General features: G+C 36.2%; 1 protein-coding gene across 10 annotated transcripts in view; it reads left to right on the plus strand.

The window, feature by feature from the left end:
• LOC127180894 (rho GTPase-activating protein 42) overlaps nt 1–27926 on the plus strand; it is a 126566-nt gene that overhangs the window by 28616 nt on the left and 70024 nt on the right. For all 10 annotated transcript variants that reach the window (XM_051135269.1, XM_051135275.1, XM_051135271.1 and 7 more), the window contains exons 2-3: nt 1342–1437; nt 13352–13413. In XM_051135269.1, coding sequence (XP_050991226.1) covers nt 1342–1437; nt 13352–13413 — 158 coding nt within the window. The remainder of the gene's footprint in view (nt 1–1341; nt 1438–13351; nt 13414–27926) is intronic.

Below are 27926 nucleotides of genomic sequence, written 5' to 3' on the forward strand. Positions count from 1 at the left end.
GAAAAACTATATTTTAGTGGACTACAATTGTGACACTAGGGGAAAAAAATACCAAAGCGTATGATATGCTGTGTTGTTTTTATGGGATATGGAAAAAATCACATCACATCCTGTTGCCCTTTGCTGCAGTGTTTTCTTTACTTAGAAATCATGGCTAATTTATCCACATAGAATCTGCGGCCATTAGATTGACCCCTGTAAGTGGAATGTTCCAGTATTTAATATAAATGAGATTGCAGTGCTCTCTGTATCCTCCCTAGTGAACTCTGTATGATCTGGACTGTATTTATGTTTGGTACGTGAGATTCAAACAGCCAAGAGTTACAGAAATGTTATTTCTGTGTGCTCTTGACCTTGTCAGGTTAAAAAAGCGGGCAGAAAATTAATGCAAATTGTTTGCTGCAGCTATATGATGCACTGAAAAGCTAAAATAGAAGAAAATTGAAGTCATTAAGTGCAAATTATAAGCAATATGGCTTCAACTATAACCTTATATGTTCTCCGAAATTTTTCAGTGTTCAGCGTCAATGCTATTGATAGATTTGACCAAAGCAAAGCAGTCACAGGATTGTGAATTGTATGGAGTGAACTTCTGATCTTTCTGGAATTACAAACCTCCCTTGTGGCAGATCGGTGTCAGTCTGCATATTAGCTCTGGCCTGTCTAATGAGAACTACAATGCTTCTTCAAGGCCTTTCTTAATAGAGAATTTACCAAGCCAACTGTCTAAAGTGCAAAGTTAGTTCCCTGCCACGTTGTGAATGTCTGCGTCTTGCTCTTTTGACAAATCTTTTGCTCTTAAGCTTGAAAGAGCCATTTTCCAAACCTGCGCTTTTCCAAATAAAAGATTAAGGGAAAAAGTAATGAGAAAACCTTTTCAGAGTTTTCTTTTTCAGAGAGCTTTTGAAAGCTTTTGTTGGTATTTGGAGAAGCCGTCGGGTCTATCACCTCTTTAAGACATGATGAAATGGCTTTTCTCTGCCGTCTCATTACCGTTTTTGATTGAGTTGCCTAGCATTTCCTGCTCAAGTTCTTTCCACCCACTCTCGATGACTGAGATGTACGTTTAGCACTCCAAATGAGAGCTCATTTACTCTCAGCAGGGAGCTAAGATTATGTATTTGCCTCTTTATAAAGACTCCCATAGTGAAAAGAGGATACACCTTTAAATCAAGTACTTGATCTTAGTTTGATTTCAACTCTTAGTCTTTGAGTGTCACAGCTTTTATGCACTATGATAGTTCTGCTAAACTGTCCTGTTGGAAATATATGTGATTGTATCACCATATTTTAGCCTTACGTTACACTTTCATATTTCAAAACGGTCTTTCTTCATTTCAGACCTCTCGGCAGCCGTCCAGAAGTTCTCCCAGTCCCTGCAAGAGTTCCAGTTTGAGTGCATTGGCGACGCAGAAACGGATGATGAAGTCAACATTGGTAAGTGTGATGTCAACTGCTGACATTAGGCCTGCTACTGCTAATACTGATTCAGACCCTTTATTCAAGTGTGCTATTAGTATACTTCTTTTAAACTAAAACTAGGAAAGTTTACATTTAGTCTACTTTTTATATACTTCTCAGAAATGGGCTTCATGTACTTAATGACATTTAAGTATACTTGGCTTATACTTAGAAAAGGTCTAAATATATTTGAGCTGTACTTGTGCTGCTAGAATCCGTGTTTTCATTGTTATATGGTAGGGGGCGCTATTACACATCTACTGTACAGAATTTCCAAAAAACACAAGTGAAGAAGAAACTGAAACAACAGATGCTTCCATGTGTAATCTAACAGGATCATCAGACATAAAACAGCATCAAAACTGTAACATTATGGAATAAAATGTCGACCAATGAAGAGGTAATAATAATGACTGTAAAGCTTTGGAGTGTTGATCAAATCCATCTACGTTTTGATTATCATTCTGAATCCAGTTCATAGTCATTTTTCAGTTTTTTGTATCAAAATGTTGTTTATTTCTTTGTTTTTTATTTATAAAACTTACCCACATTCAAGTGTTTAAAAAAGAATGCATGAAGCTAAAATAAAGTTTTTGTTTACAAGCAGATGCCCTGATCTTTTATTTTGATGTTTTGGATGTTCAGATATTCATATAACAAAATATATACAAATTAATACCTAAATAGAGACGTATACTTGAAATATAATGTAAAGTTCACTTAAAAAAAAACTTACGAGTATACTTGCAGTATAAAACTACTAAACTAGTAGTTTACTGAGACTATAAGTGTCCTAAAAATGCTACTACACGTATTTAATTAGTAAACTATTAGTATACCTAGAAGTTCACTTTTAGTGTAGTTGTAGTACAAGCTAAAAACTTTGATGTAAATTTGTTTGTTGTGTACTCAAAGTTTACTACTGTTATACTTAAAGTATACTTAAAAGTATACTTTTATATACTAGAAAGTAGGCCAATTTAGTCCCAAGTAGTACTGAAATAGTACACTTACGAGTATACTACTAGTACACTAATATTTGTATGCTCACTACATAAAGTACACTTAAAAATATACATGAACTTTACTTAAATATACTTAATAACATAAACTTGAAGTATACTACTTTTTGGTAAGGGGATGTATATTACAAATCACAAATAGGATTAATATAGGATAGGATTTAATAACTCAGTTATTTTTCCTAGACAGCAATTAGATTAAATGGAGAGCACATGGAAAAGTTTCCTGCTTAAATGTTCCCCAGACGAAAAGACCTCATGGAGTTTCAGAAGACATCTCATCAATCACTTGAACTAGGCCTGCACTATTAATCAAATTTTTGTTTGGATTATGACTTTGGCTTCTAGAAATTATGAAAACATGATAATCAAGATAAAACGATTGTTGTGCCACATTCTGTGTTCGTTACAGTGGTGCACTTCTGTCCCTGCTTAAAGGGGACATCGGGTGGCCATTTTCCACATTTTCTTTAGGGTCTTCATGAATTGTCTGTAATAAACTTAAAATTCCTCAATGGTTATTTAAAACAACACTTTTCTTACCTCGTCAAAAACAGCTCTGTTCACAGCGGACCTGTTTCGGTGAATGTGTCTTTAAATGATAATGAGCTACTGCTCACTCCGCCCTCTGTTCTGTTTTTTGTGTTTTCGTTGGCGTGTCACCGTCAAAAACAAAACGAATCCACTGCGTCCTCAGTGGCTTTGATGTCGGGAGAAAATGAAGACTTGTATGTTTACATTTACATCCAACTACAAAACACCTGCATTGCTTACAGCTGCTTGAGTGCAGAGAAAATAGCAAACAACATACAACTGACTGAGGGTGGAAATATGCTAATAAGGGGCAATATATCAGAGATTGTGGGCGGGGTCTGAACAGTATGACATCATACCTCTGAATCAAAATGGCTTGATAATTGAGACTGTTTAGTTTTTGGGGGGGGATTAAACAAACAAATGGATGGAGTGAAATGGAGTGAATGGATTTTTATCATTGTAAGGTGGTTGTGTCCACACACTGCTAACACCGTGTAACGTTGAATTTTGCATTTGTGTCTAGCAGAACACCTGAGAGAGTTGATTCCTGCCCTAGTAAAAAAAACATTATATTTAAAATACATTTATTTCATACTAAGTATAGTTCAAACATATTAACGTATTTGGTGACATATCACTCAAGACTGATTTAAAAATTAATCGGAGTACTTGTGCACAATGCACATTTCCTAATATTAAGCCTAAATGTGTTTTAATATCACTATTAATAAGGATTGTATATTATATGTCTTTAAATGCAAGATATTTAAAGTGTACCTGATCTTGCAATAGTTCCACTTTAGCACAATCAAATATACTTCAGTATATCTTTAGTTGGAGCTCAGCACTACTTCCAAACAAACTGCATTAAGCACAAAATAGTTGTTCTTATTTAGCAGACTTTAAGTATAGCAGTTTAGTATACCAAAAGTACAATTGCAGGGTAATTTTAAGCACATAAATATGTACATGCATTTGCAGTATACAGTACTTAGCACTAAATACATTGTAGCATTTTTATTTTTCACTAGGGTAAGCAAGAAGTCCATTAAATCGACTAAGCTATGAAAGAACAACATCGAAGTGATAAAATGTTCCTCCAAACCCATTAAAGATCTGCTTAACCATTCTATCATCTTAATGGAAAGTTCTCCTAATGCTCTGAGGAATAGTTTCCTTTCTCATTCCCAAATGTCCTGCGCACTGTCCCAGATGGATGGGATTGTCATTTTAATCAAGACCTGTCTCTGGAAATTCCATATGAGTTTCTTGGAAGAGTCACCCAGAGTTGAGTAGACAGATTTCCACTCCAACTCTTATGCCTTCGGCTATTGATTACAATTTTTAGCATGTGAGCAGTCACAGAAAGACTTTGCAATTCATCGTTTTGATTAGTAAACGCATTCTCGTATGAAAGCCAGCATCGGGCATTCCGATATCCTGTCCCAGTCCAGATTTAGCTCAACAGCTCAAGGCAGGTCTCAGCGAGATTGCCTGCCCGGCATGCATAATGTATTGTATTGATTTGCTTACATTCCAGACAAAAAGGTCTCAGCTCAGCCCTTTAAGAGATCAGAGTAACTAATTGTGATTTGTGTCAGAGATTAAGGAAAATGCAGACCGCTCGCCCTCGGTGGGCACTGAGCAGATGTGCTGAGAGTTCATACGCCCTGACGGGTTGATCGCTCATTCTGTTCTGTCTTTTTTTGCAGCCATTCATCTCTTTCTCTCATTCCTGGGTTCTCTCCTTATGTGTCATTACTTTGTTTATTATCTTCCTGTCCTGCTCTGTGCATTGTGTGCTGGCTTGACACTCAGACCATCTGCATCTAACAGTTGGCTCCCAGTCTTTCCGTACCCTCAATCGCACAAGCAACCTGTCATTTAGTCCGCTACCTTTCCCCTTCTTTTCCCAGGCAATCTGATGGGGAAAAACCCAATTAAACGTGTTGAGGTGTGGCAAAGCAAGCTTATAATGAGTTCAATTTGGCCCTTTCCTATCCCCGTCTGGTCGCCAAATAGGAACATGTTAAATTTTAGCATTTTTTTCCCCCATTTGTTGGGTGAGCCGGCCATTGCGGCAATGTTTTGGAAGGTAGCGACACAAAGGCATCTTTACGGCTGTTTAGCTAATGGACAGCTTTAATGGACAGAAACGTTGATAGGTAGGAAATCATAGGGCCACGGCTGTTGATTTACATGTGTAATTTGGCGGAATGATTTCGGTTTGCAGTCCGTGGACAAGTGAATATTGATGAAACCTGTGGCTGCATTTTAATGCGGTCTCTTTGACACAAATCCAGCACTTTGTCCATTCTGTGATACTCTGATAAATACTGTGCACAAAAATGCCAGGCACTACAGAAACTGGTATAGAAACAGCAGTTTTCACTAGAAAACTGCTAGTAAATTTCACAGATAACTGAATTAAATGTGAAAGTTTAAAGTAGAAAGACTGAAATAGTATTATCTTGTATGCACACTACAATAATCTTTTGTTTAATATTTGAAATATACTTTTTTACTATGTAAGAGCACTTTAGCAAAATCCACCAGTCAGTTTTATGCAGCTTTCAGGAATGTAACTATGGAGGTTTGCGTGACACTGATGCAAAAAGCTTAATTTACGCCAAATCTTGACTCAGACTCAGGTCTCAGCCTGGACTTGAATGAACTGGTCTCAACAACAACACTGCATGACAAAAAAATTCCCCCCAAAAATAAAAAAAATAAAAATAAAAAAGTCAAGCTCAAGCAAGTTTTCATCATTCTTTGCACAAAATGATTCAAGCGCTACTTTTGACGTGCTTAAAGGAGAAGTCCACTTTCAGAACAAAAATTTACAGATAATGTACTCACATGAGATGGGAGTTTATCGACATACCCTAACTGTCATGAACCGGAACAAAAACAGAGTTCAGGCAGGGTAAGACAAGACGAGTGTTTGACATTAAAAAGTATAGAAATTGTATTATTTTTATGAAAATAACCGATTGTTTTGCTAGATAAGACCCATCTTCCTCGGCTGGGATTATTTACAACCGCATTTGGGATTATTTGAAACCGGATTTAAACTGTATTTTGGAAGTTCAAAATCGGGGCACCATATCAGTCCATTATATGGAGAAAAATGCTGAAATGTTTTCCTCAAACATAATTTCTTTACGACTGAAGAAAGAAAGACATCAACATCTTGAGTGACAAGGGGGTGAGTCCATTATCTGTAAATTTTTGTTCTGGAAGTGAACTTCTCCTTTAAGAAGATGACAACAGATGGTATGATATTTCTTTGATTAGAGCTTAAAGACATTCCCCTGACAGAATGTTATTGTGCTGTATGTGTGACTGTGAGGGACAGAGAGACGATACTGAGAGATGACTTTATCGAGTATGACTTTGATTTGGCATAAAAACACAAAAACAGGTCTTAAGATTCCAAAAGCATTTACTGCACGATTAATTCTATTAGAATGAACTTATGAATAAAAAATATCTAGTTCTAGTTAAAGGATAAGTTCAATTCTAGAACAAAAATTTCTAGATAATGTACTGACCCCTTGTCATCCAATATGTTCATGTCTTTCTTTTTTCAGTTGTAAATAAATTATTAGTGGACTTCAATGGTGCCCCAAAATATGAACTTCCAAAATGCAGTTTAAATGCAGCTTCAAAGGGCTCTAAACAATTACAGCCGAGGAAGAAGAGTCTTATCTCGCAATACAATGGGTCATTTTCTAAACAAATTGACAGTACATATACTTTTTTACCTCAAATGCTCATCTTGTCAATCTGGGTCAGTACAGTCAGGGTAGGTTGAAAAACTCCCATCTCGTTTTCTTCTTCAAAGTCAAAATCGTCCTACATCGCTGTTTTACCTTTTTTTTTGTAAATGGCGTTTGATATTCTTTACATGTTTGCTTTGTAAACACTGGGTCGGTACTATTGAAGCGATGTAGGATGATTTTGAAGTTGGTGAAGAAAACGAGATGGGAGTTTTTCGACATACCCTAACTGTATTGCCCGTATTGAGTTCACGTAGACCTAGACAAGATGAGCGTTTGAGGTTAAAAAGTATAAATTCTTAATTTGTTTGGAAAATGACTGATGGTTTTGCTAGATAAGACCTTTCCTTCTCAGCTGGGATCATTTAGAGCCATTTGAAGCTGCAATTAAACTGCATTTTGGAAGTTCAAACTTGGGGGTACCATTGAAGTCCACTAAATGGAGATAATTCCTGAAATGTTTTCCTCAAGAAACATAATGTCTTATCGACTGAAGAAAAGAAAGACACAAACATCTTGGATAACAAGGGGGTGAGTAAATTATCTGTAAATGTTTGTTCTGGAAGTGAACTACTCCTTTAATGCCACTGTTGGCACTGACCATCGAAAACGCCGTATCAGTTGACCAATAGAAAAAAAGTTCTGATCTATCAGTCTTCATGGAAAGTTTTCAAAGTGTCTGGTATTTCTGTTGTGCTCCCATAGTGTCCCAGCCCTAAAAGGGTAAGATTACTCTTACTGAAGAAAAATGTAATTGTCTTGTGGAATCAATGTGGTCATCGATGAAAGTGAGCTTTCGGAGTGACTTGACCGGACCCCTCGTGTGCTGTGGGACCAGAATCTTGATGTAGCTGAGCTGCAATCTACTTTGAAGCTCCAACCAGTCTGCGTCGCATCAGCAGTCTGTCTGGGAGTACAGACGGGGTCACCTGACCTCCTATCGATTTCATTCCATGACTTCCTGCTGTGACATTCACAATCCACACCAGTTATCCTGAAATCAATCTCACAGAAAGATTGATGTAGCTATAGAAATATTAATTGTCCTAAAAGTACAAGACTGTTTTACTTCAGCCCTGATGGGCAGATGGCTGTTGCCGATCATACTTTGTCTTTTTCTTCTTTCTTCACTTTGTTGCTCATCAGGGCTCTGACTTTCCCATTGTCTCGCACAACAGAGCTGTCCAGTCATGATGTCAGTTTGAAGAATAGCCTGGATGGAAATTATGTAAAATGAGTCTAAAAGTGTCATGTGGTGTGACCATGAATTACTGACATGTTTTAAAATCAGCAAGATATTTTTCTCTAATCGTTAATTAAAAGAATGTTTTAAAATATTATTTTCAAGGTAAAAGGTTATAATTTTTATTTCCAAATATCATTTGTCTATTGAACATGTATTTAATAGATACCAAATAAGAGCACTCTAGCAAAATCCACCAGTCAGTTGTATTCGTCTTTCAGGAATGTAACTGTGGAGGTTTGCGTGGCACTGATGCAAAAAGCTTAATTTACACTGGATCTTGAGTCAGACTCAGGTCTCAGTCTGAACTTGAATGAATTGGCCTCAACAATAACACTGCATGACAAACAAATTCCAAAAAATAAAAAAGTCAAGCTCAAGCAAGCAAGTCATTTTTGATGTCAATTTGTAGAATGGCCTGAAAGGAAATGGTATAAAAGGAGTCTAAAAATGTCATGTGGTGTAACCATACTAACATGTTTTAAAATTAGCAAGACGTTTTTCCGTAATCGTTAATTAAAAGAATGTTTTAAAATAGTATATTTTTTAAGGTAAAAATAATTTTTATTTCCAAATATCATTTGTCTAAACATATATTTAATAGATACCAAATATAATATTATATATATTGAATCTAAAAATGTCATATAACCCTCAAAATGAATATCATATTTTTTCTTCCAAAATTATTATATATAATTTCATGTATAGAACTAATATAATATTATACATTCAATATAAAAATGTTATTTGGTATAACCCTCAAATAAAAATGTTTACCATGTTTTCCTTATTTTGTTATTTATTTTTTTGTGCAATTTACAAATATTAAACATCATTTGTATATTAAATATATATTTAATAAATAGATTTTCCTTACTCCTTGAGTCATTATTTTCATGATTTTTTCAAAATACATTTTCAAGCTAAAATGTTATTTTATATTTAGAAATATTAAAAGTCATTGTGTCACATATATTTTTATTAATTGCTTAATATATTTTATACCAAGAGTATTAAGGTTTTGGGAAGTCACATTACATGACATTTTGCAATCAGAACTAACCTTGCCTTGTCATATAAATTATATGATTTTTTTGGTGAGAATTATTGGCCTTGCATGACCTTGCACGTCTTAATGCAAAATTAAAAATCTGCTCATTGTAGAAAAGAGCTGTTTAAGTCCTTTATGTATTATTTTCATTTTAAATTTTAAAGAAATTAATTAAAGAGCTAGGTATTAAAGAGCTAAGAAAGAAAGAAAGAAAGAAACGTCCTGTTTCAATAGAAAACATTGCAATAAAGAACAGAAAACGATGCTTATCAAGTGATTTCATGCAGTTTTAAAGCTATTTCTTGCTGAAGCACAGTCGTGTGCGATCGGTCTTGATTTATGGATCGTGCATTAGGGGTTTCTAAATGAGAGGGCGATTCCTTGTCTGCCTTTCTCATCAGCCCTTCTCAAATGTGTGTACGTCAGATCTCCTCTGTCCTGAGCCAAAAGCCCATTTCACAGAATGACTCATCACTTCTGTCATTCTCTCTATTAACCTGTGAATGATACATACGCTCTAACCCCTTTTAGCCGCTATATCCTGCCTTAAGTACCTCATATAGTTCAATAGAGACATTTATCCACAGCTTTTACTTTTATTTTTCACATCAAATCCCTCTCACTCTCTTCCTCTCATATTCTGTGGTCGTATTCACGAAACATTTTATCTTAGCGCTAAGTTCTGCTAAATAGCAGAGATTGGTTGAGAGGGGACGTCATTCATTAACCTCAAATATGGCTTACATTTGAAAATTAAAACATGTAAGTTATAGCAACTTTACTTAGTTGCTCTCTCTGACATTATCCCAGCGTTTGTGTGGAGTGTGAAGCTGTTAGCGTGCTTAAGCAACTGCATCATTTGATAATTGCGGAAATAACATAAAATCCACTGTCATTTTTGATCATGCTGATAAAATAATAATAATATAATGTTATAATATTAATGTTGCCCAGCCCTAACAGTTAGTGTGCTGTGTGCATGTCTGGCATCACTGGGTGTTTTAGAGGCTTCTGGGAGATGGCAGTCTTGCGTTCAGCTGTCCGAGGCTGCTAAAAGCCAAGGAGCGTAAATGGACACAAAAAAGAGTGGACAGGCTCTCCGGACCGATGGTTTGATAATTGTGTTTATAGAGTTGGCACGCTGGACTTGACCAAGTGTCCAAGCTCAAACGGAGGTAAAGTCCATCCAGGCAGAGACAGCAGCTGTCTCTTATCCACAGCCTGTTTAAATGAAGCCATGGAGCCATCAGTGGCTCGCAGACGCTGTTCTGAGCAATCACAAGCTGCCATTGTGTTACAGCAGACAGACAGACAGACGGTAGTGCCAGCGCTGGGTGAGGTTGCGGATAATGGCGGGATTTATTTTGAATGATGTAAATTTCTTAGTGAAGCGCTAAGTGCAATAGTCTTGGAATTCAAGCTCAAGAACACTCAAAAAATGTAGTTTTGTCATTATACATTGAGAAGGGGTCAGCACCATAAGTTAAGCACTATATTCCAGAATTTTCATTTTTGTGTGAATTATAACTTGATAAATGATAGATGGAACTTCATCATAGTCTTTTTCCGAACATCCACTGGTTGAATTTTTCAAAATACATGATAGTATTGTGAATTTTATGCATATGCAAGTTGGAATCAAGGTTACTTGTTCACACTCACATGTGATTAGTTCTGTGTTTTCTTTTGTTTTCTAATTGTAGGCTCGGTTTCTCTTGTGTTACCTTTTGGTTTGAGCACTTAGCTCAAGGACTTTCAAGTAATTTCCAGGTCACAGGTTAATCAATGCATCAGTTGCCCCTTGGGTCAAGGTTTCGTTTGTTAGCCCCTGCTTGTAAAAGCCATAACTGCACCATCTGACAGCAAAGCACATTTTTCTCTAATCACAGCCAATTATTTATAGCCTTAAATCTGATATTTAAAGGGGTCATCGGATGTTGAACATTAATGTGTGTTAGCAGTGTATGTACAAATCTACCCTATAATGATAAAAATCCATGAAGTGGTTTTTAATTAATCTGTAAAAATAATATCCGCTTTTTCAAATCGAGCCATTCTCAGATGCCTGTTGGTGTGGCGTCACACCCACAGAGGCCGCTCCTATGACAGCTGATTGACATGAGTGTCTTAACTCAGACCTGCCTAAATCAGCTGTAACAGTCCGAACTCCATTGTTTTAATGCCGGAGCAGGGATGTAAATTAGACAAGAATATCTCAGATTGAGCGATTGAGGTGTTGTGTTGCTGGATGTAATAATGAACATAGTGGTCGTCATTTACTCCCGACATCTGAGTCGCTGAAGATGCAGTAATTACGTTTGTTTGTGAAGGGAATGCGCCTCTCGATCTACATATATCCGTCTATGTTCGCACAAATCATTCGTGATCCAGCTTCACTTACAGCAGAAGTGAGTATAAGGGTTTTTTATGAATCTTTGTGATCGTCTTTCCTAATAATGTGCTAGTTAGCAAGTTTAGTGGATAAACGCGGTTAAAGTAAACAGGCTCGTCACTCCACAGAAAGAAGAGAGGGGCGGGGTGAGCAGAGCTCATTAACATTTAAAGCAATCTCGACCAGAACAGGATGATTTTTGCAGAGCTGATTTTGAAAAGGTAAAAACGGTGTTGTTTTATACTACCATTGAGAAATTTTAACCAAAGCATGTTATAGACTTTTCATTAAGACCCTAAAGAATCATATCAACTTGTGGAAAATGGGCATCCGATGACCCCTTTAAATATTCTATTATATTATAGTAGATGTTTTACCAGTTCCTGATCATTTTTTGGAGGCCGTTGCAAGGGATGTGCATTGGAGCTGCATGATGTAGCCTATATTGAAATAAAATCGATGTGGCTACTGTGTTTGTCAAATCATGCAGGCTACAGTTTAATTAAATGTCTGTTTTACCAGTTTCAAACATGGCATTTTGCACATGTAGTTCATGATACAGTGCTTCAGCATCTGAGAATGGCTTGGTTAATTTACTGTGAATCAAGCATGTTCCAAGCAGCACATATATTATGTTATATTATATTATATTATTGTTAATTAATTTATTAATTATTAATTAATTAATTAATTAATTTATTGCTGGCAACCCATCAAAATAAAAGCTTGAAATTTTCCCATTTAAACAGATATTAGGACATGAATATTAGTTTTGTAATTTTACAGTAAAATCTTTTATTTAGAGTTCTATTACTTCATTTTTTTTCAATATTTATGATTTAAACTTCAATATTTATTTTGTACTATTTTTACTATTTTTTATGTCATAATATGACAGTATTGTCAGTATTATAGTCAATAATCAAAATAAAATAATGAAATAATGAATGTTTATTTATGTGTTTGTTTGTGGGAATGTGGCCTATATGAAAACTCAAGTGCAAAGAGAAAAAAAAAACAAAAAAATCTGAAATGGTTAATAAAAGATGTTTGAGTTTCTTCTTGTAAAAACTAAAGTATATAAACTTTTTTTTCCCCCCATAATCTTGCAATCATAAAAGGATTTCACACTCAAAAAATAATAATAATAATAAAAATAAATAAAAAATAACAATTAAAAATAAAAAACTTTTACATTTTTATTATTATTATTATCTATGTAGGTGCAGTTTACAAAAAATTAATCAGATTAATTCTTTCTAAATAGCTATTCAAGTAATTCTGTATTTTTCATATGACAACATATATTGAAGAAAAAGAAAAAAAATAATGATATCAGTTTTTTTTCTTGCCAATATTGTGCAGCCCTAACTTTTACTATATCATGCGTTATGACGTCATTGTCTTGCGGCTCCAGATTAGTCACATGGTGTTTTCAGATGATGATGGATGACAAGAAATATAAAATTATGTAGCCTGAAATGTATTGAATTTTTATTTTACATTAAACTCTAGCACCTGAAACGTATTAGCAGCACCTAAAAGCCTGTAAGTGCTCAGTTTGTTGTGGATAAATTATTGAACATGGCTATTTCATACCTTTTAGGTGATCAAAAGTGTAGGGAGGTATTTTTGTAACTGTTCCGTACTGATTTAAATTCATAGAATAAAGCCCTTTGTTCAGTCTGCATTCTTATTAAATGCTGAATCTTTCCTATTAATAGCTGTGGCAATAAATCAATTCTAACTGCATTTACTTAACAGCATTTCTATTGACCCACATGAATCAAGATATTATTATAAGTTTGAACTTTAACCAGCAAATGCAAATGGATTAACAACTCTATTTTTCTTCTCCAGCTCAGTCCTTCAAAGAGTTTTCCCAGCTGCTGAACACCATGGAAGAGGAGAGAAGGCGGCTGGTAAGTACTGAGTATACATACTATACGGTATCTGTAACCTTAGTAGCCTGTGTATCCTGTGAACATCTTCTTATAAAAAGGTATTTTATTAAGTCAAACTCCATCACATTGATACCATAAGCATACTGGATCATATTGTTTTCCCCCATCATTGCTTTCTTGGGTGTGTACTGTATGTTTCCAACGTATTCTACAGCAATACCATCATTGATTGATTGATTAAATATGGTAATAAAATGGTAATGCAGTAAAACATAAATAAAAAAAGCATTAGTTTGGTTTGCAGATGCCAGGAAAGTATTGCTGTTGTTTCCCCTTATTAAATTAACACCCCATAAAACCCTCCTGATTAACTGAGCTGATAATGAGAAGGCAAGTAAACAAACAAAGCCTGTTTTTTCCCATCTGATTGGTAAAACAACAAGTCTGAGCAAGTATGAATCTGTCAGATAAATAATGTTTAATCACCCAATCGGGGTTTATTTTGTGATAATGACCAGTTAACTGTGCGTTATCATTTCATTTACATGGCTGCTTTACCAAATACAAAATTTTATTTTGTAAGAAAAAAAGTCGATTGATCAGAATGAAGTGTTCCGGAGAGCTGTATAATTTTTAATCAGCGTATTGAAGTAGATTATAAAAATGATTTTTCAAAGATTATTATAGTACGTTTTTGCACAAAAACACTATATCAGTTTTTGTACTTGAAATCTTTAGTTCAATGCGCTACTTGCCATTTCTTTGCAATTATTTGTGAAATTAACTAGAAAATTTATAAATGACGTGTTTCAAAACCAGCCACAAACCATAAGCATGTGGCACGCTAGACTTGGTTTCTGCGGATGTGTGTGTGTGTGTGTCTCAGAACTCCAGAAGGCACGGTATAGTTAACATGTTTGACGTGTGCGGTCACTCGTCACGACTTTGCAGTGACATCCGGTGGACATCACGTACGGTTCCAGTAATATGATGTACAGTTCTGGGAATATGAACCCTTACGCTGTAGTCTGACACCAAAGATTCAGTAGTTTGCATGAAGTCACTGGTGCAGGCAGCCTTAGGGCCTTATTTTCTTCTCATTGCATCATTATTGTCCTTCCTGTTAAATGTTAAAACAGCAAACACTTCCAGCAATATACAGCCTCGTTTAGTTTTAAAGACAAATGTCCTTAAAACCTAACCATGAAGACGTGAGAATAATCCAAAATGCTTAATAGCTCACTTAAATGGTGCTTTAATGATGTGTGTGATTATCACACAGTTACCAGCTGCTCATTTAAACCTTTAAACTACCTAACTAAATGGCACGAATAATACATCAGGGATGCGTGCAGTCTGTTCATACATTCGATTTCAGAAAAATACAAAATCATCAGTTTTTAAATGAGTCAAGGTGTGCTGTTGGTGCACCTTTCATGCTGTATCTTTCTACCAAGACCAGATAGAAACATTGTGTTACCTTTTAAAGAAGCCTTATTTTGTACAAATTCCACAGATGTGGTCATATTAGCAAACCAGGTTTCTGGAAAATCTGCATGGGTAAACATTTCCCTTTATGTAAATTCCCAGTCGTGTGAATTTCTTTTGAAAGGACTGGATTTTGTCTGCAGAAAATTGAATAATGGTAAATGTGACCACACCTTAAAGTGCTCCTATTATGCCTTTTCAAATATGACTTTTCATGCAGCGTGTCATCTGCAAAGTTGTGAAGGCAACAGTGCATGATAAATAAAGTTAGAATAAAGAGTCGGCTCACAATCGCCTGAATGAGTCGTCAGGAAATCGAATCTTATTCTGTTATGGCTATACGTCACGGAGTAACACATTTGCATAATGTCCGCCCACGTTCTACGTCGCAAACAACTTGCCTGTCCACAAACACAATAAAATTCCCATGTGGTTTACATCATGTAGAGAAGATCCTTTTTTATAGGTTTTATATTCACTTCCAAAAGATGAATCTACAATGGTTGTATTTTCTAGCAGTTGTTAAAAATACGTAATGTTGTGTAACAACCCTGCACATGTCTTGCTAACCGGCTGACTCATGCTTCTGTAGTTCTGTTGTTCAGCTGTTGTCCCACTGTAGTCTAAAAAGTTGTGATTGATGCAGCTTGACTGTCTGTCTGTCTCATTAGTTGGAGTAATGGTAAAGGATGGCGCACAAAGCGGCTTTCACACCGAATGCAGGTGTGCATATAGGGTTGTCAAAAGGTACCGGGTTCGGTGCTTTCGGTACTGATATTTTAAAAATGTCCATTTCCCGCTCACATTTGAGCGCTGTTGAGCCGATTTTTAAACATCGCTGAAATGGCCATAGTGTTCACACGCTCAACAGATATTACTGTGATTGGCTACAACGATAAGCGATTCACGCTCCTCACCGAGCGCTCACACATGACCACAATGGGAGCGTTTGAAAGCCGCGTCTGTCAGCGGATCCGTCTATATGCAGATGTATTAGGGATCCACAGACACATGTGGCTTTCAAACGCTCCCGTTGTGCTTATGTGTGAGCGCTCGGAAGGGCTGCACTGAACTCAGCGGGCAGCGCAGCCACGTTCAGTGTGTAAATGCATTATACAATGTTGAAGTTTACAACATAGAGGTGTGCCCGGTTCGCTTACATAAGCAAATTGCAAGCACTTTCCACGGTAGTCCGTGCTAACTTGTCAATCAGCCACTTCAGCCGTTTCATTGTCAGTCTCCGGCTCGAATTGGTATGGTAAAATCGATGCCATCTTTTCTATGTATTGACAAGTCTCCAGTGCTGCCATTCAGTTATGGCAATGGGCGTATCGTTTTCCGACACGCGCTGTACGCGGTAGACCAATCATAAAGGACTGCGCCATCTGACCAATCACAGCAGTGAGGGCTCACGGAAAGGAGGGGTTTAGAGAGACTGATTCTTCGAACTGCTTCGCACGAGAAATGAGGTAAAATTAAATCTGTGTTTGGAGAAAACTAAAGTGTTTTTTGACCTTGCATACATGTAAACCTGTTTTGGGAGGCTCTTAAAACAATGTTAGCAACCTTTAAAATGGCATAATAGGAGCACTTTAAAATCGGCATGAAACAGATGTTACTGTTTTTTCTTCCCTGTTGTGGCATAAATCAGAGTGAAAGTACTTCTTGAATAAGAAAAGAAAATGTAGCAAGTTGATTTTGTCAACTGGGAATTGATTGGATCATTGGATTGTTGTCATTTGCTAATTGGCACGATCTCATGTGAGTAGTTTCTGGATGGGAAGCTATATTACCCAGCCCGGTGCATTCGTCACCAGAGAAGAGATGTTGTTGTTGTTGTGAGGGGAGAAAAGGCAATCCCAGAATGCATCAGATTGAATAAAGTCTATAGGAATTATAAAGTCTTTTAATGCTGATGTAAACTTTGATAATAGCTGAGTCTAATTTAACATGACTATTTAGAGCTAACTAGAGTATTGTGTTGTCAGCATGCTAACATCATACTCCATTGAAATCGGTTGTAACTTGATTCTTTCACATAAAAATTCATATCTTTTTTGCTTTTGAACAGTGTTTTAATCTGTCACTTAAGATGTTTAGGGTGTTGGCTTGGTAGACAGCTGTCAATGAGCAGTCCTAGGGTGATCAGACATCCCTGTTTTCTGGGGACAATCTTGGTTTTTGGTGTCCTGTCCCCAACTGGAGCTGTCCCAAGAAATGTCCTCATTTTACAGCTCAATCAAAACAATGAATACTTTCACTATACTGATTATTGCTTGCGCACTGCTACTGTAGCCATAAAGAATTTGGACGAGAGCAGAGCGCTCTTATCATCAATTCTCAAAAGAGACGCTGCTGTAGATTTCAAGGTAGTCACATACTAACTATATATGGTAAAACAAAGTAGTACTGTGCACTTTATAGCAGGGCATGATAAGGCTGTTTTGCACACAGTATTAAACATTCCTGAAACTTTCCACAACTCCAACATGGATAGTATAAAAAAATAATAAACAATGTGGTCAAATGAGCCTAAAATGCAAAATAATAAGCCTGATTAGGTATAGTAAACATACATTTTGATAAACATAAACAAAATAACTTGGAAAAAATCAATTAAAAAAAAATTAATTTATACTCACAGCTTGCAAAAAGATGATTATATGAGAATGATTATATATATATATATATATATATATATATCGGACTCTGGGGCAGACATTGTGTGGCTGAGTTATAACAACTTCCTTTTACATGGTGAAACATCAAACATCGACAGGCCACCATGGAAAAGATCCTCACAATTTAACATTGCAAAGGCCTTTAGATTAGACTGACCAAACATGATGCTGATGTCATTAAATCTCTATGAGGAGTTTGTTAGTGCGTAAAACATGCCATTTCCTGTTGCCAGCAGGTGGCACTATGGCAATAACTGAATGTGGTCATGGGCATGTGTTCAGGACTGGACTCTTATCAAGCAAAAATTTTGATGCAGATCGGACATTGTATGCCTGAATTATAACAACTTCCTTTTTCATGACAAAACATCAAAGTTTGTCAGGCCACCACGGACATACCCTTCATCGGAAGCTCAAGATCTTTGCAATTTAACATCACAAAGGGCTTTAGATTACTCTCACCAAATTTGGCATTGATCTGAATAAATCTCTATGAGAAGTTTGTTTAAATACAACGCCTGAAATGGCAAAAATGGCACAAAACTTGCAGAAAACTTCAAAATAAGAGATTTCTTGTTTCAGACTTCGTACCCCGGGGACTTTTTTGTAGGTATTGGTGTGTTACATATGTCTACCGAATTTTGTATATGTGTGTGAAACATAGCTTGAGGGCACTTCGTTGAAATTTTATAGGTGGCGGTATTGAGCCATTTTTCCACACCCACTTCTGAAACCCATATCAGATGTAAATATTCACCACTTTTGGGGTGTGTTCAAAGTTTCATGTGTTTTCGAGCATGTTTAGGCCCTCAGAAATGAGATTCATTTCAGAGAAGACAAAGAAGCAATTCCAACAGGGTCCTCGCACCGGTGCTCGGGCCCTAAATATATTGTCCCCGTTTTTTTTATTTGTAGATAATTGCAAGTGAGATTTCAAGGATATTTTGATCACTGAGCTAGGAATGGTCCAGTTTTCATTTTAGAAAACTGGTCACCTTACAGTAGACAGCATGGAAGCTCACTATGTTTTGAAAAAGAGTTTTTGTATGCGTGTTTGTAAAAGATTCTTAAGCGATCCCAGCTGGGAGCATTAATGCTGGGTTCCTGTGAAATGTTTGAAGTTAGAGAAGATAAGGGAGGTTTGATAAAATGACTAATGGTTTGTTTTCGTGACCCATGTTGTTGTTTTTCCCAAAGTGCTGCTCTTTAAAGTCTCTGTCTCGAATGATGCTCTGAGGTTCACTCGTATACTGCGACCCCTGCTCTCTGATCCATATATATGTGGGGAAAAGCAAAGTGGCTTTTCTTTCAGACAGTGAGTAATAGGGTGAATATTATTTTTAAAAAAAGGACTAAAATATACATTTTATTACGTTACTCCTAAATACATAACTTATGGATTTATGTCTGGAATAAACTCATTTGTGCAGTCTCACAGAGTGAAACACTTTAGTTTTATTGAGAACAAAACACTTTTGAGGATAGCAGACACAGGGGATTTGATTTCATTTTCCTCTCCTTCATCCTTAACATCTAATCTCTTTTTAGCAGTCTTCATGCATAGTTTGCAGCAGAGACACTCTTTGCAAAGAGGAGACTCAGTCCGGGAGGAAGCCCACAGGACAGAAAAAATCTCAAATGAGATATCTTTATTATCTTTATCCTAGACAGCAGTGAGGTTAAATGGAGATCAAATAGAGGTTTAAAGGTACAGTTACACAAAAACATGTGAAATTATTTCAGACCATGCAACAGAATATATATTTTTTTAATAAAAATAAATTAGAACAAATAAAAATTGGTTTATTGGTCAAACATCTTTTATAATTTTATTTTGTGCCAAAATGTATTGATAAAAACTAATAAAAAAAAAAAAAAAAAAACTAATTTTTTGGCTCATTATAGTGTCAAGTTTTGCAAAATACTAACTTCAATCTTCTTTTGAATCAATTGTGTGTTCAGTCTCCTGTGCATAGCACATGAAAGTACTGTTTGTGAGTTGCTGCCTAGGTTGAGCATTGCAGATCAGTCATTTGTGAGGTTACATTTTAGTTAGGATGCTGTTGTTGAAGACAGCTGTACGTAGGCGGTAGACAGCCAGGCTAGGTTTTGAAACACAGCCATTATCTTTGTTTGCGTTGTGCGGCTCGCTGCTCCTGTCCATTCTTTGTTGCGCCAATTGACTTTACTGACTGCTTAATCAGACATCTCGTAATCCAGGGCCAGCTGTGGTTAATGAGAAACCACATGGAATTTAGCTGCAAGTCGGTGAAACTTTCCACTTCATTCAGTTTACTCGCATTCCTTTTCATGTTGTCTGCAGCTAAGTGTTTCTTCACCTTGGCCTGCAAGTCTGTCTATTAAATAGGATGTAATGGCTGGTGTGCGCTCTTTTAGAGGATGCTTTTGTAAAAGAGATTGCATCTACCAACACCTTGTGTCATAAATTTTTGAACAGAGGAATATAAGTAAGGGAGGAAGGAGATTTTCCAAATATTTTCCATGGTAGACTTGCTAGTGCACTCTTGATCTCCTGAGCCCAATCAGTCATGGAACAGAGAGCGCTCTGCTGTCAGACTGAAAGCGAGGCAGCCGTATATACATGCAAACGTCAGTTCTCTTCAGCCGAGTGGGACTGAAGCCAGCCCTTGTGATGCAGTATTACTGTCAATAATGCTGACCTATTGACATGTGGCAGTGAGAGCAGAATTGTGATTATCTCTGCATGTCTTGTTGAGATCAGAATGCTAAATGGTTTTCAGATTTTAAGCTCTTTGTCTGCAACTCAAAACAAATCACAAGACCTCTGACAGCTTTTTAAACACATAATCATAACTGCTCAAATGTATCTTTATGTATAGAGACAAATTAATGAGGTTTAATACCTCATCTAAATGAGTTCTAATTCTAACAAATAATCTTTATTTACAATAAAAATAAAAAGTACATGAAAAGTCTTGGACAATATATGCAACAAAATCTATGCACTGTTGTCCCTCAAAACCTTAATGAGCACCTGATGGAGTTTACATCAAGCTCTTTCTATTCATAAAGATGCCGGTACAGACATTCCGGTCAGCCAGGGTTGCCTTCAATTCATGCGTCTTCGGAAATAGAGCCATGCACACATTCATTACGCAAAATGGGGAACACACTGTTATGACAAAGTTTTTGCAGCATGCACATTTGTGCTTGTGCGGATGCAGTGAGTATAAACCAAGGATGATCAGCATGGATTTATGAGTTTGACATGTGCAGTGCCACCTAGTGGACTCCTTCATTTTGTTTTGGCACGTTTTGCTTGATGTAGGGTGTCGTGGGGATTCATAAAGGACATGGGTGGTGGGAAGCAAGATTCAGTCGTTTCATCTCATGTAGTGTGTCAAAGTGGATGACGATGACAAAGTCACGTCTGCAACGCTTAACGATGTCACCACAGAAAGACTAGCATGTTCGATCTTTTTCCATCGTCCACGACGAGTTGCATCACATCTGTGACACTGGCCAACACATCGAAATGAAAGAGAGACAATGGTATCGGTCCTGCTAGGTGGAATTTTACAATGGAGAAAATGTTCATGGCAACAATACTCATGTATTTATGATATCTCCTTGAGGGACTACCACAATAGCATGAAAAAGGTTAAATAAACACTATTTTACATTCACCTTGACAGTCTATACTGTCACGCAATGCAGATTTGGGTTCACTGTCAGGTTTTCTTTCTTTTTTGGGCTTTTCTGGTATCAAGACAGAGCAAAACACGCTGTATTCTAGCCATTGTTTGTTTACACTCATGGCACCTTCTGTCTAGTCCACCGTATTGATAACAGCACGCACATCATAAAAGATGGCAAGCGATGAATGGTCAGGTAGCAATGTGTATTCTGACATGTTTATTGTTCACGACATGACAAGATTTTAGAAGTCAACATTGCATAATTTGACACAGTGACTGTTGTAACCCACAAAAACCAAAACCAAAACCAAGCAAACAAACAAACAAAAAACAATAAAACAAAAAGTAGTCTGAATCACCTATAAGCAAGCACCCAACGATGCATTTCCCAAAAGCAGCTATGGTTAGTCATCTATTTATTTTTCTTTAAGACTGGTCAAAATGTTTACATTTTGGTTTCATAAAAACTTAGATTAGTCAAAGATGTTAGCTAACCGCTAATTGGTCAAACTAGTTCTTAAGACACTGTCTTAACATAGAGGCTAAGTTTATGCAACTGGCCCATGGTTGCAAGTTCCGTTGTTACCACACTCTGAAAATTTACCAAACTCTGGTTATTTTGGTAACCCAACTCTGGGTTAAATATCCTCGTGGTTAGTGTGCCGACATATAGCGCAACTGTGTTTGCGGCGACCCAAGTTCGATTCCTGTCTCAAGCTCCCTTGTTGATTCATCTCTCTTCACCCAATGCTCTCTACTGTCCTATCAAAATAAAGGCAAAAGCCCAAAAATATAACTTAAAAAAAAAAACAGTTGGGTTAAGTCTTTGACCAGACATGCTGGCTTGTTTTAATTATTTCAAATATTGAATGAAAATTACTATTGCTGGCTTAAAATGAACAAAAAATAGATTGGAAATTAAAAAGCAGCACAAAATTACTAGAGGCAACAGTAATAATCAAAACGTGAACATTTATTAATAAGTGAAAACACCCATGGACAAAAATATAAAACAAACTGGATTATACAGCATAGTTTTCAACTCATAGAAATAAAATATAGAAATTTACTTAGAAATAAAAATATAACATTTAAAAGTAATATTTTAAAATATTACAAAATAACCGTTGTTGTCCACTAAATCGGCGGGGCTGAGGACTCACTGTCTCCTGAGGAGAATAAAAAGCCCGCGCTCTGACTGTAACCCAACAGCTGGGTTAAAGTGCCCTCACTGAGTTATTTTGTAAGAGGGAGGGGAGGGGTGTATAGTTTCAGCAGCCACTAACCTAACAGCTGGGTTACACAAAAAACTACCCAACACTAGAAAAATAACCCAACATAATGACCCAACAGGCATAACCCAGCAATTGGGAGTTCAACAGACCATAGTTAACTAACAGTGTTTTTTTGGAAACACACACCAGAATATCCTAGACACTATTCAGAGCACTGTAGAAAAAAGCATTGCACCTTAGTAACCTTAGTTAGCAAAATTTTAGCAACCTCCCAGAATATCCTAGCAAAGCTAAAGGTGTTTTGAAAGTATTATCTGTGATTGGAAATGGTGCATCTGGAAAACTTCTCTCTGGCTGTTAAACACCTTTCAAACTGCCATTTGTCCATGACAGTTACATAATAGGTGGCTGTGCTCTGGAGCTGCACATTCTTTGGCATGGAAATCTTTTCAGGTTCATTTCTTCCCTCGGTTCTTCAGGGTCAGACACAAGGAAAAAACATGAATACATTGGACTGCCAAAACTAAAGGAACTTTGCAGTGAATACAGTTTTATGCAAAAGTTTGGGAACCCCTTGCAGAATCTGTGAAAATGTGAATAATTTTAACAAAACAAGAGAGATCATACAAAATGCATGTTATTTTTTATTTAGTACTGTCCTGAGTAAAATATTTTACATAAAAGATGTAGGGATTCGATCCGATATTTATATTGGGTATCGGCTCCGATACTGCCCTTTTTGTCAGATCGGGTATCAGTCATAGAGTGTAAATCCAAATCCGATATTGTGCGTATTATTCTGTGCACGTTTTCGTGCACTATATTCCAAGTCTTCTGAAGCCATACAATAGCTTAATGTAAAAGCAAAAATGTAATCTACATTTAATAGCAAAAGCTTAATCTACATTTATTTAAATGAAGAAAAAAAAAAAAAAAAACCTTCACTGGTATCAGATCGGTATCTGTATCGCCCGATATCGAAGCCTAGGTATTGGAATCGGTATCGGAGGCAAAAAAGGTGGATCGGAGTTTGGGAACCCTTGGTAATACTGTGTGTGGTTACCTGGATGATCTATGAATGTTCTTTTTTTTTTTTTTTTTTTTTTTTTTTTTTGTGATGGTTGTTCATGAGTCACTTGTTTGTTCTGAACATTTAAACCGAGCACTGTTCTTCAGAAAAATCCTCCAGGTTCTACAGATTCTGCAGTTTTTTTTCTTTGTTTGTTTTTTTTTAGCAATTGTGCATATTTGAACCCTTTCCAGCAGTGACAGAAATTGAGGGACTCAAACTAAACTATTAAAAAAAGGTTCAAACATTCACTGATGCATTAAGAAACAAGAGGAAATAAGATGCATTAAGAGCCAGGGGTGAAAACAGCATGAAGATGTCTTAATTTTTCTTATTTTGTTGAAATATAATTTTTTCCCATTTAGTCCTGCCCTTCGGAAACAACAGAAGATACTTGCATGTTTCCCAGAAGACAAATTAAGTACAATTTACCTTGATCTTCAAATGCTAAAAGTTTTCACCTCCGGGTTCTTAATGCATCGTGTTTCCTTCTGGAGCATCAGTGAATGTTTGAATGTTTTTTAGTAGTTGCTTATGAGTCCCTCAGTTGTCCTCAGTGTGAAAAGATGGATCTCAAAATCATACAGTCACTGCTGGAAGGGGTTCAAATATGAAAAAGATGCTGGAAAACCAAAGAATCTGCAGGATCTGGAGGATTTTTCTGAAGAACAGTGCTCAGTTTAACTGTTCAGAACAAACAAGAGACTCATGAACAATCATCACAAAAAAAGGTCGTAGATCATTCAGGTAACCACATACAGTATTAAGAACCAAGGGTTCCCAAACTTTTGCAGGGAGTTATTTTAATAATTTCAGCTATTGTTTTTTTGTCTTGTGGACTATATGGAAACATATTTTATGTAAAATATCTTACTCAGGACAGTACTAAATAAAACAATTGCATGCATTTTGTATGATCTCTCTTATTTTGTTCAAATTATTCACATTTTCACAGATTCTGCATAAAACTGTATATCAGGGTCCAGAACAGCTTATAGAAACTACCTAGCAATGCCTTCGCAACTGTCAAATAAATATCATATACCACCCCAGCAACCACTAGCATTATAGCAGCTTTTTGCATGGGCAAACATCACTCCCAAATTCTTTTTTGACATGATATGAATGAAGACTAGAATAAATGGATGGTTGAGGGAATTAACAAATAAACTCAAAGCAAACCCAGCATTCCAGATCAAATTTCCTCAGCGGCTTTGCGAGTGTGTGCTTTCACAGACGAGAAATTGAAACAAAATCCTCGGCCCCTCAACCCCCCACGTCCCCTAGTCACATCTGGAGTCAATCAACAACCCAAAATAGAAAAGACACTGAGCGATAAGAAGCCGCTTTTGCTCACTGGCTCACAGATACACGTGTATCAGATTAGTGCCACTTCCTGTTTTAGTGGTTTATTAGCTGAAATATATATTTCGGTGCCAGTGCTATTTCAAGGAAGTTTTGGAATGGGTTGTACGGTGAAGGTGGGTTATCGGCGCTAGACGGGCATGAAGGTTTTATTACCGTCATGATGGTTTGCTTGGCTCAAAGCCACAGAAGAAACCGGTATCCGTGTATGTGCGTCAGCCACCCAAGTGTGTTATTGCGGAGCACAGACTTATCAAATTCCACCGTTTTAAAGAGAAGTCTGGTTTAATTCCCCTGGTGTGAGACAGCAAGCCTTCTCAGCAGAAAGAGAGATGGAAGGCTTGTGTGTGTGTGAAAGGGAGAGAAAGTGTTTTGTGCTCTGCATGGCTGGAGATTGTTCAAGGCCGCTGAGTTCTGATGGTATTCAGAGGCCAGGGGCCTGATGTTGTGGCGCTTTTTTTAAAGGTGATCATATCCTTTAGGGAAATCCTCTTGAAGCTGTTCCAGAACAAATCTGTCCTCCGAGCCGATAATGTTGTGAAAGCACTGAAATTCGGTTCCCTTTTTGTCAGTCTAGCCAGGTGTGGTTATCTTCAGCCTGCACCCTGTTTAGTAATTTCCTCACTTGCTCAACACTGTTCCTCTTAGCTTGTTTTGTGTTTTAGACAGCTCAGAGCACGCTTTTACATCCAGTCTTACATTAAGGCTATTAAGAAGACAGGCCCTCAGCTGTGTTCATTCATGTAATCTGGAGTTACAGGGAACTCACCAACATTTATGCTTACATTCAGCCCTAAACCACTCACGGCTTATTACACCCTCACATTAAGCTTCAATTTGACGCGTTTTGCATTCAAAGGCACTGCATTCATGAGCTTAGGTTTGTCATTCAGCTATGTTAAAGTTCATCTGAGTTCCAGAGAGTGCAGCCAAGTGCTAAAGCTGCGCTGGATTAAATCTGACGAAAATGTGACACATTTCATCCCAGGATCAGAAGAACGATAAAGAAAATAGCGACTATTTTTATTATGTTTTAGTTTTATTATGTATATGTGTAAGTATGTACAGTGTAAAAAAAATCCATAAAATTTACGGTAAAAACAGTAGCAGTGTTCAATTTAAATACCGTAATTTCATTAAATTCATTAAATAGGGTAGATGTGTACATACACTGCCAACACACATTTATGTTCAAACAATGTAAAATTGAACTTTGCATCTGATGACTCCTTTAAGAAAAAAAAGTTATTAAAAAAAATAAAAATATATATATAATGCTGGGAATTCTGGGAATATCAATTTACGGTTATTCACTGTAAATTTTGCGTTCCTTTTCACTTCTGAAAACAGTATACTACTGTAAAATTGCATGCAATTTCCATTTGACAGATTTTTACAGTTTTTTACCATTAAATTCATGGTCATTTTTACAGTGCATTTATTTATTTAAATTTGTATTTATTTTTTTGTATTGTGACATTATTTTCATCAGGAGTGCATTGAGTGAATCTCTCTATTTTTTTTATTTTTTTTTGTAAGAAATATCTTATGCTGACTGAAACTGCATTTATTTAATCAAAAATACAGTAATAGTCTAATATTGCTGCTCAAAAAAAAAAATTATTCTTATTAATCAAAACAGTTTTTACTGCACATATTTGTAATATTATTGTGCTTCAGTAAAACTGTAATATACTACCGTTCAAATTTTGTATGTATTTATTTTTATTCAGCAAGGATGCATCAAATTCATCAAATGTGACAGTAAAGATATTTATAATGTGTATATATATATATATATATATATATATATATATATATATATATTATTATATATATATAATAAAAGAAACGTGAAAAAATGTATCATGGTTAAAATAAAAAAAAAAAGCAATAAAACTTTAAAGATTACAAAAAAGTGTGTGTGCATTTTAAATGTTAGTGCAGTAATGAGAATTTGGGATGAAAATATGCTTAATTGTCAGGGGAAAAAAGCAAAAACATTAGATCAACCACAAAAAATTCCAGTGAAGAGTTTTGTTAAATTCATGCAAACCACGACCTGATTTAGGCTAGAAGCCATGAGTTGTCCAATCTTTTGTTTATCCTCTCTGTGATTGCATTGCGGAGCGTGGGCATACAGTGTGCTGAGGCCAGTCTTAAGGAATGTCACATCGAGCGTGACGACAGAGACAGAAAAGAAGTGATTGTTTCCAAGGTTTACAGCGTTAATGGGACTCAAGAGGGCATTTATGGTAAGACACACATGGACTACACTACAGTGTGACTCCAGGACTCAAGACAAAATCACTGCCCCACAGCTAGAACCGAGGTTTATTTGAGTTTACTGTAACTACAACAAATGTGTCTTTGAACAAAAGACTCCACATGTCTCTCACAACTAAATAAAATAAACAGAGAGAACACATGGATAAAGTCTATACACTGCCAGTTAAAAGTTTGGAATAGTAATGTTTTTTTGTTTGTTTGTTTGTTTTTTGAAAGAAGTCTCATGCTTAGGAAGGCTGCATTCATTTGATCACAGTAAAACAGTAATATTGTGGAATATAACTGCAACTTAAAGTAATGATTTTCTATTTTTATATACTTTAAAATGTAATTTATTCCTGTGATCAAAGTTTAATTTTCAGCATCATTACTCCAGTCTTTAGTGTCCTCCATGATCCTTCAGAAATCTAATATGCTGATTTGGTTCTCAATTATTATTGATACTCAGTTATTAACAATGGTTCTTATATAATAACATTGAAAAAAAAATGTTCTTGCTTAATATTTTTTATGAAAATTATAATAAAATGTTTTTTTTGTTTTTTTTCAGGATTCGCTGATGAATAGAATGTACAAAAGAACACTTTTGATAAATTTAAGTGTCCTTGCAAAATGATCAATAATAATAATAAATGCAAACAATTTTGCATAGTTGTATTTGACACATGAAAACTGTAACAATGTCTCTTACAAGGTAACACAATGTAACCTTGCTCTCACTTGA

This window comes from Labeo rohita, chromosome 18, assembly GCF_022985175.1.
Source record: "Labeo rohita strain BAU-BD-2019 chromosome 18, IGBB_LRoh.1.0, whole genome shotgun sequence".
Classification (NCBI taxonomy): domain Eukaryota; kingdom Metazoa; phylum Chordata; class Actinopteri; order Cypriniformes; family Cyprinidae; genus Labeo; species Labeo rohita.